Source organism: Garra rufa, chromosome 7, assembly GCF_049309525.1.
Source record: "Garra rufa chromosome 7, GarRuf1.0, whole genome shotgun sequence".
Lineage (NCBI taxonomy): Eukaryota > Metazoa > Chordata > Actinopteri > Cypriniformes > Cyprinidae > Garra > Garra rufa.
The window spans coordinates 17299575-17314763 of NC_133367.1; the positions used below are offsets into that span (position 1 = coordinate 17299575).

Below are 15189 nucleotides of genomic sequence, written 5' to 3' on the forward strand. Positions count from 1 at the left end.
ACGCCGATAACGGCCCACCACTAATATATATATATATATATATTAGGGGTGGGCATAGATTCATTTTTTTTTTATCTAGATTAATCTAGATTAAAATGGCTAATTTGAATTCTGCTGAAGGCATTCAGAATATGTGTGCTACCCAAATAATGACTAAAAGTAAGTCTCCGAGAACGGGCCAGGTGGCGCTTTAGATTAGGCACTCATCTCCTGTTTCCAAAAGGCATCACAAACTGCTTGACAATTGCATTTACAACATAATTACCTATACAAACTTGTGTAACCAGTTACTTCTGCGCAAAAGGCTGCATGGTGTGCGCGTTGCCATTAAATACACAGACGCGCACAGGCATGGATTTCTGCGTGCATTGTCTTCCATTAAACTGCGTTGCTTTTAGAAGCATCAATTCAGTTGTTGCATATAGTTTAATGTCTTTATTTCGGGATTATCAAAGTAAATTATAACTCAAACTTGAGATTTTACTGGGGCACAGCAGATTTTCACTGGGGCACGTGCCCCAGTAAAAAGGGTCTAGCAACGCACCTGCCCTGAAGCGGCTTCATAACTGCATCCATGTTTGCACGTCTCATTTGATGTGGTAATTTCACAGAAGTTGAAGACTCGTTCTCGCCTCCTACAGTGCAATTCGACTAGGTATACGTCATCCGCGCTAAAATATCAAGGTGAAAGTCATCATAGCTTACGTAGTTTAGACCCAGCTCCCAACCCAACTTTGAGAATAGATTAACGGCGATATTTTTTTATCGCCCGATAAGAGTCTCACGTTAACGCCGATAACGGCCCACCACTACTATATATATATATATATATATATATATATATATATATATAGTGGTGGCCAAAATTATTACAACATTACATTTTTACCAGCTAAAAATTGTTTTAACTCAGTTATTTCTATATTTTGCTGTAGTGTGTCAGTGGGAAATCAGTTTACATTTCCAAACATTCATTTTGCCCATAATTGTAATAATCCAGTAAGATATCTGTGAGATTTCAGCTGGTAAAAATTCAGGCAGGCAGAGGAATGGAAGTCCAGAAGTGCGCGGAGTCTGGGGATCGCAGGGGGTGTGCTCGGTAGACCAGACAAAGTGATTTAGGGGACATGAACATGTTACAATATGTTGCATATTTTGTGGCATTTTTATTTAACTACAGCACCCAGAATGCACTGTTATGTTTCCGGAAATGTCCGGTTGAAGTATATGAAACGAAGTAAACAATCAAGCGAAGCTGATGTGTGTCATCTTATTCGTCATGCAACGTTCATTCTCCCCAAAGATGTAACAATACTTTTTTTTAATAATAATAATAATAATAATAATAATAATAATAATAATAATAATTATAATTATTATTATTATTATTATTATTATTATTATTATTATTATTATTATTATTATTATTATAGTAAGGGCTAAGTTTACGGTTGGGTAGGTGTAGACCTTGAAAAAAACACAATCTAATAGGTCGAACATTTTATTTCATTGTTAGATTCCGGCTGTATCCCTTCTATCCGCTCTATGCCGACTGCGCTGATCAAAGCACAATGGGAAACTAGCTGACGACCTACAGTAACTTAATGCTCATTGGTTGAAACAACGGGGATGTTGCATTCTCTTTTAAAATTGTTATATTTGTTATCTGATTTCATGTGATTATGTATTTAAATTCTGCATAAATATTCCCAAACACCATAACAGCGCGTCTCTGTGTGTGATTTGTGATTGTCTATAAAAATCTAAAAAAAAAAAAACATGTTTGTATTAAAGTAAAAATAAAAGATGATAAATACGACTTTCGTATGGAATTAAATAGCAAGTGTCTTGTTCATCGTATTTATTTTCATATAAAAGCAACATAACTGAAACTATACCATGTTTCAACAGCACATATATTTGAATAACACGATATCCGCCTTTGTTCCGCTTCCAGAGCTCAAAACTGTCCGTCTTGACTGCATTTATTTCACTCCTCCCTTCACAGCAGCCGTCTACTCTCGCCTTTATTTCAGGCGAGGCGCATTTTGTAAACGAGCCTGTTTCACCTTTTATTCGTGACACAATGGTTTGTACTGTACCAGGATGGCAACTGTCGTAAAATCATAAGAAGACAAAGAAGAAAAGAGACTCAGTGGCTTCGGGTTTACTGAAGAGAAATATCACAACACGATTATGTATCAAAATCTGCATTTGTTTTTAGGAAGCCTAAAGAAAATGAAGCTTCTCTTTATTTCGCTCTTATTGTTCTGGCGTTTACTCGACCATGGTAAGACGTCGGCTTATATCTCTATTCCGGTGCTCTGACGATGTGTGTTAACCGAATGTTAAAACGGTGTTTTCGGTAAATGCGTAGCATCCTTCGTGAGGCACAGCAGAAGCTATCGGATGTAGTCCAGCGTCAGAGCCGCCCACTGATTTATCATCTATATTGACAGTATCCTGAATACACAATCAAAGTGCGCCATAGACGGAGAGCTGAATTTCTCCGAAATGTCGCTTCACTCATAAACCAGCCGAAAGCACAGCGCGGACGTATTTACTCTGCGATTTCGCATCCCAAGCCTGTTAGTTAAGCTAATTCCGAAACATAATGTTAGATTATTGTATCTCAGCTGTAACAAACATAAACCTTAATTTATTTAGGCTACTTCAAACGTTTCCAATAGCATTTATCTACTAAATATTTGAATGTTTGTTTCGGGTACAAGTATATGATCACTGTATTTTGTCATGTGCTATTATAGTCACTAACATTTTCTCCATGTTTTTCTCTAAGGCCTGGGTAGTTTTCAGCAGTCTTGCTGTGTTCTTGATGTGTTGACCAGTTTCAATTCTTTCCAGATTTTTCCAGAGCTAGTGTGATGTGTTGGCTTTTTTGTTTGTGTGTGTGTGTGTGTTTTTTTTAACAGTACAGTAGTTTAAAAATAAAGATTCTCATTATTTACCTACTTTGATACTGTCCAAGGTGACTTTCTTCATCAGATCATTAATGCATTGTTTTAATCTGAATGAAATTCAAGCTATGTTTGATGCATACAATAATTGTCCACCTGCATGATTTAGGTTAAAAAAAAATATATATCAGTAGGTAAAACAATCTCAACTGTAAATAAGCTCTTCTGACAAGGCCTAGAGACAAGTCTGACATGATACAGTTTGAAATGTGCTGACAGAAAATCTATTTTTAGTTCAAGGTGTTTTTATGGATTTATCTCATACACAAACCTATAATTTTGCTAGATCAGACATTAACTGAGAAGGAGGTTCATAAATAACATGTGTACTCTCCAAATTATTGCAGCCTGCATCTATACAGATCTAAAAATGGTTGTGTTCTGTTGAAGAAAGGGACTAGCATGAATAATGAGATCATTTTAATGTTTGAACCAATTATTTAAAGGGTTTGCATTAATAACAGCATCCTTTTGCCTTTTTCAGTTTTGGTCAGTTTCAGACAATTTGTCAATTTATTAAAGTTTTAATAAATAGAAAATGATGTAGCATAATCTATTCCCTCCTTTATTTATTTTATCGCCATCTAGTGAAAACATAGTTGCAGTATTCATTTATTTGGACAATATTTCTGAGAGGGGGTGGGGGGGGATAAAAATAACGTAAATGAAATGTTCTGGGAAGGTTATTTTTAGGTTATAAAAACAACTACAGGGAACGTTCCTACAATGCTCTTATTTAGGACCCAAAAAACAACCAGCTGGGAAACATATGGGAACGTTAGGAGAATTTGCTGGAAAATTCTCATTGTGAAATAAATGCTTTCTGTAGTTCATGCTGGTCACAATTGTTGGCATTCAATTATTGCAATGTCCTTTTCCCAAGATAACAGTTCTGAGTTTTCTCCTATCATGCCTGATGAGTTTGGAGAACACCTGACAAGAGATCAGAGACCATTCCTTCATCCTTTCTTTATTTTTTGTTGTTAATTTAGATATTTGTTTTGAATAATTGTCCTGATGGAAGATCAAACCACAACCCATTTTGAGATTTTGAACAAAAGCAGTCAAGTTTTTTTTTTTTTTTTTTTTTAATCTGTTGGTATTTGAATCCATGCCATGCCACGCCATGCACCTGAACAAGGTGTTCAGAAAAAAAAAAAAAAAAAAAAAAAGGCACACACCATTAATGATCCAGCACTTATTTTAATTTAAAAGTTTCATCTGGCCATAGAAGCAAACTCAAATTGAAGTTCCTGTTGTATCTGACTAATTAATATGCTGGAGTTTGTTTAAGGAAGAGTGAGGATAATTTTTCTTGAAACAAATGTGATGATGTAGGCGCTGTTTAATATATTTTAAAGCTTTCTGGAGAATCTTTGGCCACTCAAACCCTCCTCCTAGCCATGAATTAGGACTATATAGGCACAAATTCTCTTCCAGGCTGATTTGTAACAACTTTAGTTAACTGGAACTGCTTAATTATTGCCCTGATGGAGCAAACAGGGATTGTCTGTTCTTACAGCCAGTTTCTATTTTGTGAAGCTCAACAATCTTGTTCTGCACATCAGAACTATATTCTTTGGTTTTGCTAATTGTGATTGATGATAAAGAAAATTTGATCTTTGTGTTCCTCATATTTGTAATACTGTGGAGAAGAATGACATGGTTGGACAATTTCATCCTCCTAGTTGTCACACACACACACACACACACACACACACACACACACACACACACACACACACACACACACACGAGAGGCTGCGGTGATTAGAATCAACAATGATGAAATATTCATGAAGTGCCAATAATTGTGGACAACATGCATTTGAGAGAAAAACAAAACATTTAATTCATAAGATTTTCTTGCTACTTTCGGTTGTGCTACTTCAGTGAAAGGTTAGAGTTTTTATTTTTTATTTATTTATTTTTAATGATCTTTTTGAAGAAAGATTTTCACAGCCACTTTTGCTGATATTTATCTGTGGATGCCAATATTATTAGAGAGCACTGTATTGTACATGCATTTTATCATCATTTAGATAGCAAGACAATATTAAGAATCAAGGATATGTAAACTTTTGAACTGGTTATTGTGTGTGTTATTATATCACTCTCATAGTGTTTGATATCTCAAACATGTCATTAATGTAGATGAACAGAGAAGCTTTGTTTCACATAACCTGCATTCATTTGGAAGAAATGGGGATTTGATTAAACAAATGTGATTCATTTCTTCTTTAGGTGCATCTGGTGTTGATATAGATGGAGTGTTATTGATGGAGGGGGATTATGTCACTCTACACACTGGTGTTAAAACAAACCAACAAGACAAAATTCAATGGTATTTCAATGACATTCGCATTGCTCAAATCACTGGAGATCTCAGCAAGATCTGTACAGATGTTCAGTGTAATGAAGATACGGAGAGATTCAGAGGAAGACTGAAGCTGGATCATCAGACTGGATCTCTGACCATCATGAACTCCAGCACCACAGACTCTGGAGTTTATAAACTATTGATAAGAAGCAGCAACATCGACAGTGAAAACAGCTTCAGTGTTATTGTACTTGGTGAGTCATGTTTAAAAATGCAAATTATATCATTCATGTGTTATTAGTTATTATTTTGCTGTGAAATGTAGAGGTGATTTTGTCTCTCACCTTTATATTAATTTACATGATTTCATCAAAAACACATTTACTGTTAAGTTGGAATTTTAGGCTTAAACGTACATTTATTTCAGTATGAGCTACAGTATTTAAATTTTTTATTGGATATTTAGTTTTGAGTATTTGGTTTAAAATGTTTTTATTAGCACGTTAATAAATATTAAGAGGCCATATTTTTTATGTAAACATCCACAGTATTTTAATCTTGATGTGTTCACAGAAGATCCTCCAACAGCTGTTGGTTTATGTTTCAGGTTTTCCTGCTGCTGAACGAGATAAAATGAAGATAAAGTCGGTAAAAGAGGGAGAATCTGTCACTTTAGATGCGGATGTTGTAAATATCCCAAATGATTTAACGATGTGGTATTTAAATGACACTTGCATCATTCTACTCACTGGAAATCGGAGTGAGATCTGTACAGATGATCATTGTGTTGGGAAATTCAGAGACAGACTGAAGCTGAATCAGACTGGATCTCTGACAATCACCAACACCAGAAACACAGACTCCGGACTCTATAAACTACAAATCAGCAGCAGCAGATTCAGCATCGTCAAGACATTTAGTGTTACTGTCACTGGTGAGTATCATTTAAGTCACTGAGTGCTTTTTCAACTGAACAGTCTTAGAAAATTGACATATTTAAATCGATCCAGTAATCTTTTTTGTTGTGGCCTGTTTGAAGAAATGATCATTGACTCAATTACTGGTACTCGCGTCACAGATGACGTTATAATTCTTGGATCACGTGTCACTTAATGTGCGGTTATGAGTTCATCACATAAGAAAGATTGGTGGGATATCTAACCTCTCTCTGTATTGTCAACACAAGGAAAACATAAGTGTAATAAAATTAATGTTATTAACAAAAGATAGACAAGAGTAGTTGTTAAATGAAAACCATAAATGCAAAAGGAATAAAGTGCATAAGATGCATAAAATGCAAGTGATTCAGTTGGGTGTTGCTGTGTCAGAGCTATGTTATCTCATGGAAAGATAAATTGTTGCTTCTCTGAAACAAATAAGGTGAAGAACCTTACTATGCATCAAACAAATAAATGAGCTATTATTTTTTATCAACTGCAATTGGCTATAAAATATCTAATGTAAGTTAGAAAGATGATATCCTGATAATACACAACAATTCCAAGGTCTCTAGAAGAGGTTCGGAAGTGATATTTACGTTCTCTGTGGTGGAGTGAGCAGTCCGGTGGCGGTGAATTCTTCCACTGGTTGTGCTGGCAGCAGTCAGTGAGAAAATGAAGCGCTGTAGGATGCTGATCTCCTAAAGCCCTGGTGTAGGTGCTGAAGGCCCTTCGTTTGGAACATGCAAGCAAAGGTAACTGAAGTAAAGGTTTGCTTGCTAGAGCTTAACCTTGCTGCGAATGTCTGTTTGTCTTCTGCCTCTCTGGGCTAGAGACTCAGAACTTGGTCTATCCACTTTGTCTCCCTCGGACGGAGACTCAGGACATGCTACATCTGTTGTTGTCTCGCTGGATGAAGACTCTCATCATGGAATATCTCTTTCCTCGCATGCTGGAGGCTCAGAACGTGGTCGTATCTGTTGCTGCCTCAAAGCTGGAGACTCGAAGCGTGGAGTGTCTGTTTATGTCTCTGGACAGTAGACTCAGAATGGTGTGGTTTCTGTTGCTGCCTTCCCAGTAACGGGCCGCAGGCTCAGAACAGAGGTATCTATTACTGTCTCACTCTTGCAAGGCTCAGACTCAGAACTTTGTTGCTCTGTTAGTGTCCCTAGGCCACAGAAAGAAAGAAGAGAAAAGAAGTTTGGTTTGTTACCGTCCCCTGGACATGCCTGTTCTCAGAACTGTGTAACTGTTATTGTCTCACCCTTGCGGGTTGCAGACTCAGTATGGTTATCTGTTGCTGCCTTCCCGGTAACGGGCCGCAGACTCAGAACGGAGGTTGACCTGTTGGTGTCTCTCCCCTATGGGACTCAGACTCAGAACTTTGTTGCTCTGTTAGTGTCCCTTCCTTCGCAGGTAGCAGACTCCGAACAAGGTGTGTCTTTTGCAAAAGGTATCTTTATACCTTTCCGATGAAGAGTAGATTGCATTTTGGCGCTTCTCCATTTCTTTGTTGTAATTGGCTGATTCCATCAGAGCGGGGGGACATGGGTTAACCCACCCTTCTTTCCTCTTGTGAAAGTCATTTGCATAGTCCAAATACAAAGTTAGAAAAGTGTCAGTAGTGTTGCACTGGTGCATTTCTCACTTTCCAAAACACATTCAGTACACATTTTGCAATGTCATGAACAAATTAAGTCCAAACATGATGGGAAAGCATTTAACTGTCATGCATGCATTCATTAACAGCTGAGTTGTGTAAGATGTTACACTACACATCGCTGTCAGTGAGAATACTTATTTCTCTGAATAAGTGTAAGATTTGTGTGTTGTGGTTTGCACTAGTTCAAGGTTCGGAAACATGGTTATGAATGGATTTGGATGGATTTCCGTGATTCTCTTGTACCTTCACTGCTGCTGCATCTGGAGATCTTAAGGAATTTTTATGAACGTCACAGGACCAAACCTTAGGAAACAGTTTCAAGGTGGGTGGAGGGCAGAAACTGCATCTTGACCAATAGGAAATTCTGTCCTTCCCAGGCTTTGTACCAAATATCTTTTTCGTGCCCTTTAAGGGGTGTCTGGAAGTTCCCCTGGCATCCTTAGCTGATGGCATTGGACAGTCCACCAAGATCCAATCAAATTGTTACAAAATTTTGTCCACTTTTGTGGTCAGGGAGGGGCCCTGGAATGTGCTGTCCACTACACAATATTACAGTATAACTCAATCTGACAGACAGTTGTCACATTTTGTCAACTAATGAATTGTAAAGTTTTTAAAGTCTATTGTTAAAAAATATATATGAAAAAATTAACAGTAAATAAAAGGTTTTTCTGTGAACACTGCTATTTCTTGTTTTTCTTGCTGTTTTGGCCGCTGTCCTTACAAACACACGAGATGGCACCTTTATCAAATAAATTAATGTCATACAACAGTCTAATAAATATCAGTCAAAGGTATTGGTGAAGTTATATTGTCTTTGTAATTTGTCTTTGCATGCATCTGTCATTAGCTCTTACAGATTCAACTGTTGCCGCTGTTGCTGCTACTTTTGTTTTTGCTGTTCTGCTGGTTGCGGCTGCTGGTGGGATTTACTGTCACTGCAATGGCAAGTACTGCATATAGCTGACTTGACAAGGTGGAATAGTAAGATTTATTGTGGGGAAAAAAAACGTATATTAAATATTATTCTAATCGATCAAAATAACTTTTTTTGTTTTGTTTTTTAAACAGAAAAAAGGACACGGGACTATAATCCTGACCTGGTAAGATACTATTTGTTGACAATACCTATGAACTGACAATAAATGAACCTTTTTGAGATGGATTAAGGCCCCAATATAATATAAGTTCCTTTGGAGTTCCTTTGTTGTAGTTTGTTTTGGGAGTTTGTAACAGCTTACTTTATACTACCATTGGTCTGAGGTGATTACACAATTGCTAGATCTAGTCTCAAGGGCTCCATCTTCTTTGGCTGCATTATCGATACTGAAGACGTTATTCTGATGTTAAATGAAGGTGAACCTGACACTGATTTTTATGTTTAATACTGTAAAGATGCTTGCTTTAAATCTCTATTGTATAAATAATATATAAATAAATGTGCCATGACTGGAGTGCCGAGTTGCAGCTCATGCAAACAAATCCACATCACTATGATAAGATGCTTTCTTAACTGTTGTTTTTTTCAACACTGTTATTTTTGTTGTGTTTATTTTGCTATTGAGAGAAAAGTGTGCAGCACATATTTACATAGTCATATAAATGCCACTTGCAGTGCAGACATAGCAGTGTATGAAACAAAAGAACAGAAATCCAAGGAGCAAACAAACACGACGAAATAAAGACCGGACAATAAAACTGAGGGAACAAATGACTTAAATAGGAGTGGCAGAGGGGTGTGGCATGATAACAAGACAGGTGAAACAGAATACGCTAATAGGGGGAAGTCCAAATAAGGGCAAGGATAAATCAATACAACAAAGAACAACAGGGGGAGATAAAGGGAGAAACCAACATAAGTCCATGTGAGAGGGTTAAACACTGGGAAAACAATATCAGTATGCAACTGAATCATTAGTTGTGGTTGTTGTTGTTGTTTTTTTTTCCACAATAATTTGTATTAGCTTCTGTAAATCCTGAAAACAAGGAAAAATATGTTTCCTTTTTTTTTTTTTTTTTTTTTTTTTTTTTTTTTGTCAGGAGCATAATGGAGAAAGATCAGGCCTTCTGCAGATGGATAAAAATACATCTGACAATCAAGCTGGGAACTTGTGGGAGGGTAACATTACTAAGACATCCACTGATCAGACTGGGATCATGAAGGGGGATGATGATAAAGAGACATCCACTGATCAGACTGGGATCATGAAGGGGGATGATGCTAAAGAGACGTCCACTGATCAGACTGGGAGCATGAAAGGGGATGATGCTAAGGAGACGTCCACTGATCAGACTGGGAGCATGAAGGGAGATGATGCTAAAGAGATGTCCACTGATCAGGGTGGGACTACGAAGAGGGATGATGCTAACTGGACATCTGATGATGAGGCTAGAAGTCTGCATATTAATGACAGTAAAGGAATCTCCACTGATCAATCTGGAGGCATTCAGGGGAATCACACGAAAGAGACATCCGCTGATGAGTCTGGGAGCACGCAGAGGGGTGATGCGAAGGAGGATGATGGTCAAATATCATCCGCTGCTACGGCTGTGAGAGTGAAGGAGGATGGTGGTCAAATATCATCCGCAGCTACGGCTGTGAGCTTGAAGGAGGATGGCGGTCAAATATCATCCGCTGCTGCGGCTGTGAGCGTGAAGGAGGATGGCGGTCAAATATCACCCGCTGCTACGGCTGTGAGCGTGCAGGAGTCCGCTGCTGCGGTTGTGAGCGCAAAGGAGGATGGCGGTCAAATATCATCCGCTGCTGCGGCTGTGAGCGTGAAGGAGGATGGCGGTCAAATATCACCCGCTGATACGGCTGTGAGCGTGCAGGAGTCCGCTGCTGCGGTTGTGAGCGCAAAGGAGGATGGCAGTCAAATATCATCCGCTGCTGTGGCTGTGAGCGCGAAGCAGGATGGCGGTCAAATATCATCCGCTGCTGCGGCTGTGAGCACAAAGGCGGATGGTGGTCAAATATCATCCACTGCTGCGGCTGTGAACGCGCATGAGCATGGCAGTCAAATAGCATCCGCTGCTGCAGTTGTGAGCGCGCAGGAGCATGGCGGTCAAATAGCATCTCCTGCTCTGTTAAATTAGTTAAGTTAAATTCATCCACTGCAGTACATGGAACCGCCTGCACAATCACTTTTTTTTTCTTTTAACTGCAGTAACAGTGTAGTCTCAGCCTCAGACGTCACGCCTACGGAAAGTTGGCTAAACGTCTGATGCACATGGTACACTTAACTGGAAACACTTCAGGAATGTCGAAGTCATCATCTGATTTGTTGAATTTTATCAGATTTCCGGGACACGCGAGTGTCAAGTTTATCTGCTGGGAAACAAAGCGCAAACTGATTTACTCAGTGTTTTGTTAAGAGGTGCTTATGCAGACGTCATTGTTGTTATACACTTTTGCAACGTTCGTGAACAAATTAATTACTTACTGCTTGTTCTCCCTGTTCTTCTTTAACTTTCAATGCTGTTTTTTTCAATGACTTGTTGCATGCCACTCTGTTGTTGTGGGGACATTTTCACGCCCCGAAACGTGATGCTGAACGAAACGAATTGTGATTGGTTGTTTGACTTGTCCGTCAAACGGCCTTATGGGCGGGCCTTGGCAAATTAAAGCTGCCATTGATTCCAGACCTTCAGCCTTCAGTCTGAAGGTCTGGCTACGCAAGACTAGTAACAGCGTGACTCCATCAGACCATTAAGATTAAAATTAGCAACATCTGAAGCTATAATTACTGTATATTTAGTGCTTTTTGTGTAACGGGACTTTGGTACATAATGGGATTAGTATAACTGAAATATATATAATGTCAGAGAATGTAAAAATGTATCCATGCCTAATTGTTCAGTTGTATTATTTCAATTATTTGTTCTTATTGTATTACTCACTATTGAATTGTCTATAAAAACCTTTAAAATCTATATTATTTACTGTAGTTTTTTAATGCTGTGGCATTTTTTTTCTTAAAACCATAGGCAACATTTAAGGCGTTACATTTTTTAAGGCATTTTAATCGCACTTATTTTTGCACTTATATTCGCGGAACGTTTCTCACTGGATGAGTTTTGGCGGACCGATTATACTGGAGCACCAACTAGTGTTCAGACAAAAACAAACCACAGTGAACATAGACAAAGGCTGTGTCCAAATTCAGGGTCTACATCCTTCGGAGGACTCATTTAAAGGACGTTACGTCACAGCACCGCGACGAAGGCTGTCCAAATTCGTAGGATCCTTCAAATGCGGCCCACAAATACGTCCTCCTTTTCCCCGAATTGGAAGGATGGGTCTGGTGGATCCTTTCACGTCCTACCTATCCCATAATTCCTTTCGGCAGAGCGCTTCCAGAATTTTCAAATAATAGCGGACGAAGCGAGCGGTAGTAATGATGTAAGTTTTTTAAAAAACTGGCGTTTAAAAAAAATATATTTTTTTACAGCGGTTGTCTAGTTAGGCCTTTGGTTTTAGCGTTAAGCTTTTTTTTTTTTTTTTTACATTTGTATGTTTATATGTAAAAAAAACATCTCAGGTTACGTATGTAACCCTAGTTCCCTGAGGGAACGAGACGCCGCGTCATGGAACGCTATGGGGAACGCCATTGGCGGGCAGCACTCTGAATCATGTCTACAACCAATGAAAGATGGGAGTGACGTCACAGGCGCGGTGACGTCATCGACCAGGAAGTATAAAGCACGTGCGTTTGAAGCCGGCAGCAGCTCTTTAGGAATTAAGCGAGCGCCGCAGGGTGCGGGAATTATGGTCCGAGACACGGCGTCTCGTTCCCTCAGGGAACTAGGGTTACATACATAACCTGAGACGTTCCCTTCCGGGAACTCGAGCCGCGTCATGGAACGCTATGGGGAACGAGACTACCAACGCCCCCATAATTTCCAAGCCCTGCGCAGTGTCTGCTCAACCAGGGTGGAAAAGAGAGAGCCCTTGTCTAGCATTCCGCGGACAAGAAGGCCCCGTAGTCCTCGGCCCTCGGGCACATGAGGAATGGTAGTCTTCCTCTGTCTGGTCGCCAGCCAGAGCGAGAGGTACTCCTCGGCCCTCAGGCACACGAGGAGTCTTAGTCCTTTGTCTGGGGGTAGCCAGAACAAGAGGGACCGCAATGACCACTGTCTAGCATTCCGCGGACAGATGGTGAAGGTAGTTCTTGGTCCTCAGACCCACGAGGACAGTGCACTCGACCTCAAGAGTGCTCCTCGGCCCGCAGGCACAAGAGGAGAAGGTAGTCCTTTGTCTAGGGTTCCGCCAGAACAAGAGGGACTCAAGAGCTCGGCCTGGAACTCCGCCAGGACGCGAGGGAATAAGCCATTGTCTAGCATTATGCGGACAAGAGGGCACTGCAATCCCCGGCCCTTGGGCTCACGGGGAAGACTGTAAGGGCCTCTGCCTGGTAGCCAGCCAGCGCAGGAGGCACTCCTCGGCCCTCAGGCAGACGAGGAGTCTTAGTCCTTGGTCTGGGAAAGGCCAGAACCAGAGGGACCGAAATACACTCGGTCTGGTAGTCTTGCCAGAACACGAGGGGAATTAAGCCATTGTCTAGCATTCCACAGACAAGAGGGCTGTATGGTTCTTGGCCCTCAGGCACACGAGAACAAGTGGACCTCTGCCTGGTCGCCCGCCAGTGCGAGAGGCACCCCTCGGCCCTCGGGCTCACGAGGAGTCTTAGTCCTTTGTCTGGGGTTCCGCCAGAACAAGAGAGACTGAAAGGGCTCGGTCTGGTAACCGCACCAGAGCGCGAGAGTAAGAGCTTTTGTCTAGAATTCCACGGACAAAAGGTTGAGGATGCAGATACTCAGTGGCGAAAGTGACTTCTCTTCTTTTAACAAAAGAATGCGTCTTGAGAAGTTTCCTCCTGGCTAGGGAGGTGGCTGACTCTCCTGGACCTAACTTGTTAGGACGAGAGGACAGAGGAGCCTGGAGTGGCTCTGAGGTCGAGTTTGTAAAACCTGACGAATGTCAGGGGCGAGGACCAACCCGCAGCATTGCAGATGTCCTGGATGGGGACACCTGCTGTCAGAGCTTTGGAGGATGATACACCTCGTGTAGAGTGAGCCTTGAGACCCAACGGGGTTGGAAGACCAGAGGACTCATACGCTGTAGAAATGGCATCAATGATCCATCTACTAATAGTGGGCTTGGCAGCCGGGAAGCCCCTCCTTGGAGGGCCGAAACAGACAAACAATTGTTCTGACCTACACCACGTGGCAGCTCTGTGGACGTAGGCATCTAATGCTCTGACAGGGCACATGCAATTTAGCTTCCTGTGATCCGGCTCCGCGAACGGAGGAGGATAGAACGCCTGTAGCGTGATTGGCTGAGGTGCTAGGGACGGGACCTTCAGTACATACCCAACTCTCGGGTAAAGAAAAGCTTTGGCCATCCCTGGGGCAAAGTCAATGTGTGAAGGGGCCACCGAAAGGGCCTGAAGGTCCCCAACTCTCTTGAGAGAGGTGAGAGCTAAGAGCAGCACTGTCTTTATGGTAAGCAGGTGGTCTGTACTCTCCTCTATGGGCTCGAATGGAGGCTTGCATAGAGCTTCTAGCACTACAGCTAGGTCCCACGTAGGAACCCTCGGTTTCACTCGAGGCCTCAACCTGAGTGCACCGCGGAGGAAACGAATGACCAAGGGATCTCTGCCCACTGAGAGGCCACCTTGAGGGGCGTGGTAGGCACTTATAGCCGCCACGTAAACCTTCAGGGTGGAGTGAGCTAGCCCTGCGGAAAGGCAAGATTGTAGGAACTCCAGCACTGTACCAACCGGGCAGTTAACTGGGTCTAGGTGGTGCTCGCGGCACCATCTCACAAACAGGTTCCACTTAAGGCCATAAAGTTTCCTCGTAGAGGGAGCTTTGGATTGGAGAAGGGTCTCAATAACCTCGGTTGAGAGACCCGCTCCTATGAGTTGTGCCCCCTCAGGGGCCACACCCATAACCTCCACTTCTCTGGGTGGGGGTGGCAAATTGCGCCCCCAGCCTGAGATAGGAGGTCTCTCCTGATGGGAATCTCCCATGGAGAGCCGTCGAGGAGAGATATTAGGTCCGAGAACCACACTCGGGCCGGCCAGTACGGGGCTACTAGTAACAGCCGTACTTGAAACCGGCGGACCCTTTCCAGAACTCCCGGGAGCAGAGCGATCAGGGGATAAGCATACAGACAAAGCCTCGGCCACGTCTGTACCATGGCATCCAGTCCGAGAGGAGCTGGAGGAACTAGAGAATACCAGAGGGGACATTGCGATGTCTCTCGAGTCGCAAAGAGGTCCACCT

General features: G+C 41.5%; 1 protein-coding gene across 1 annotated transcript; it reads left to right on the plus strand.

Moving 5' to 3' along the window:
- Positions 1-2011: 2011 nt before the first annotated feature.
- Positions 2012-11832, plus strand: LOC141337809 (uncharacterized). Its single transcript, XM_073843397.1, has 6 exons — positions 2012-2290; positions 5223-5552; positions 5906-6232; positions 8750-8845; positions 8971-9002; positions 9940-11832. The coding sequence occupies exons 1-6, from the start codon at positions 2197-2199 to the stop codon at positions 10993-10995; spliced, it is 1935 nt and encodes a 644-aa protein (XP_073699498.1). The 5' UTR covers positions 2012-2196; the 3' UTR covers positions 10996-11832.
- The last annotated feature ends 3357 nt before the right edge of the window (positions 11833-15189 follow it).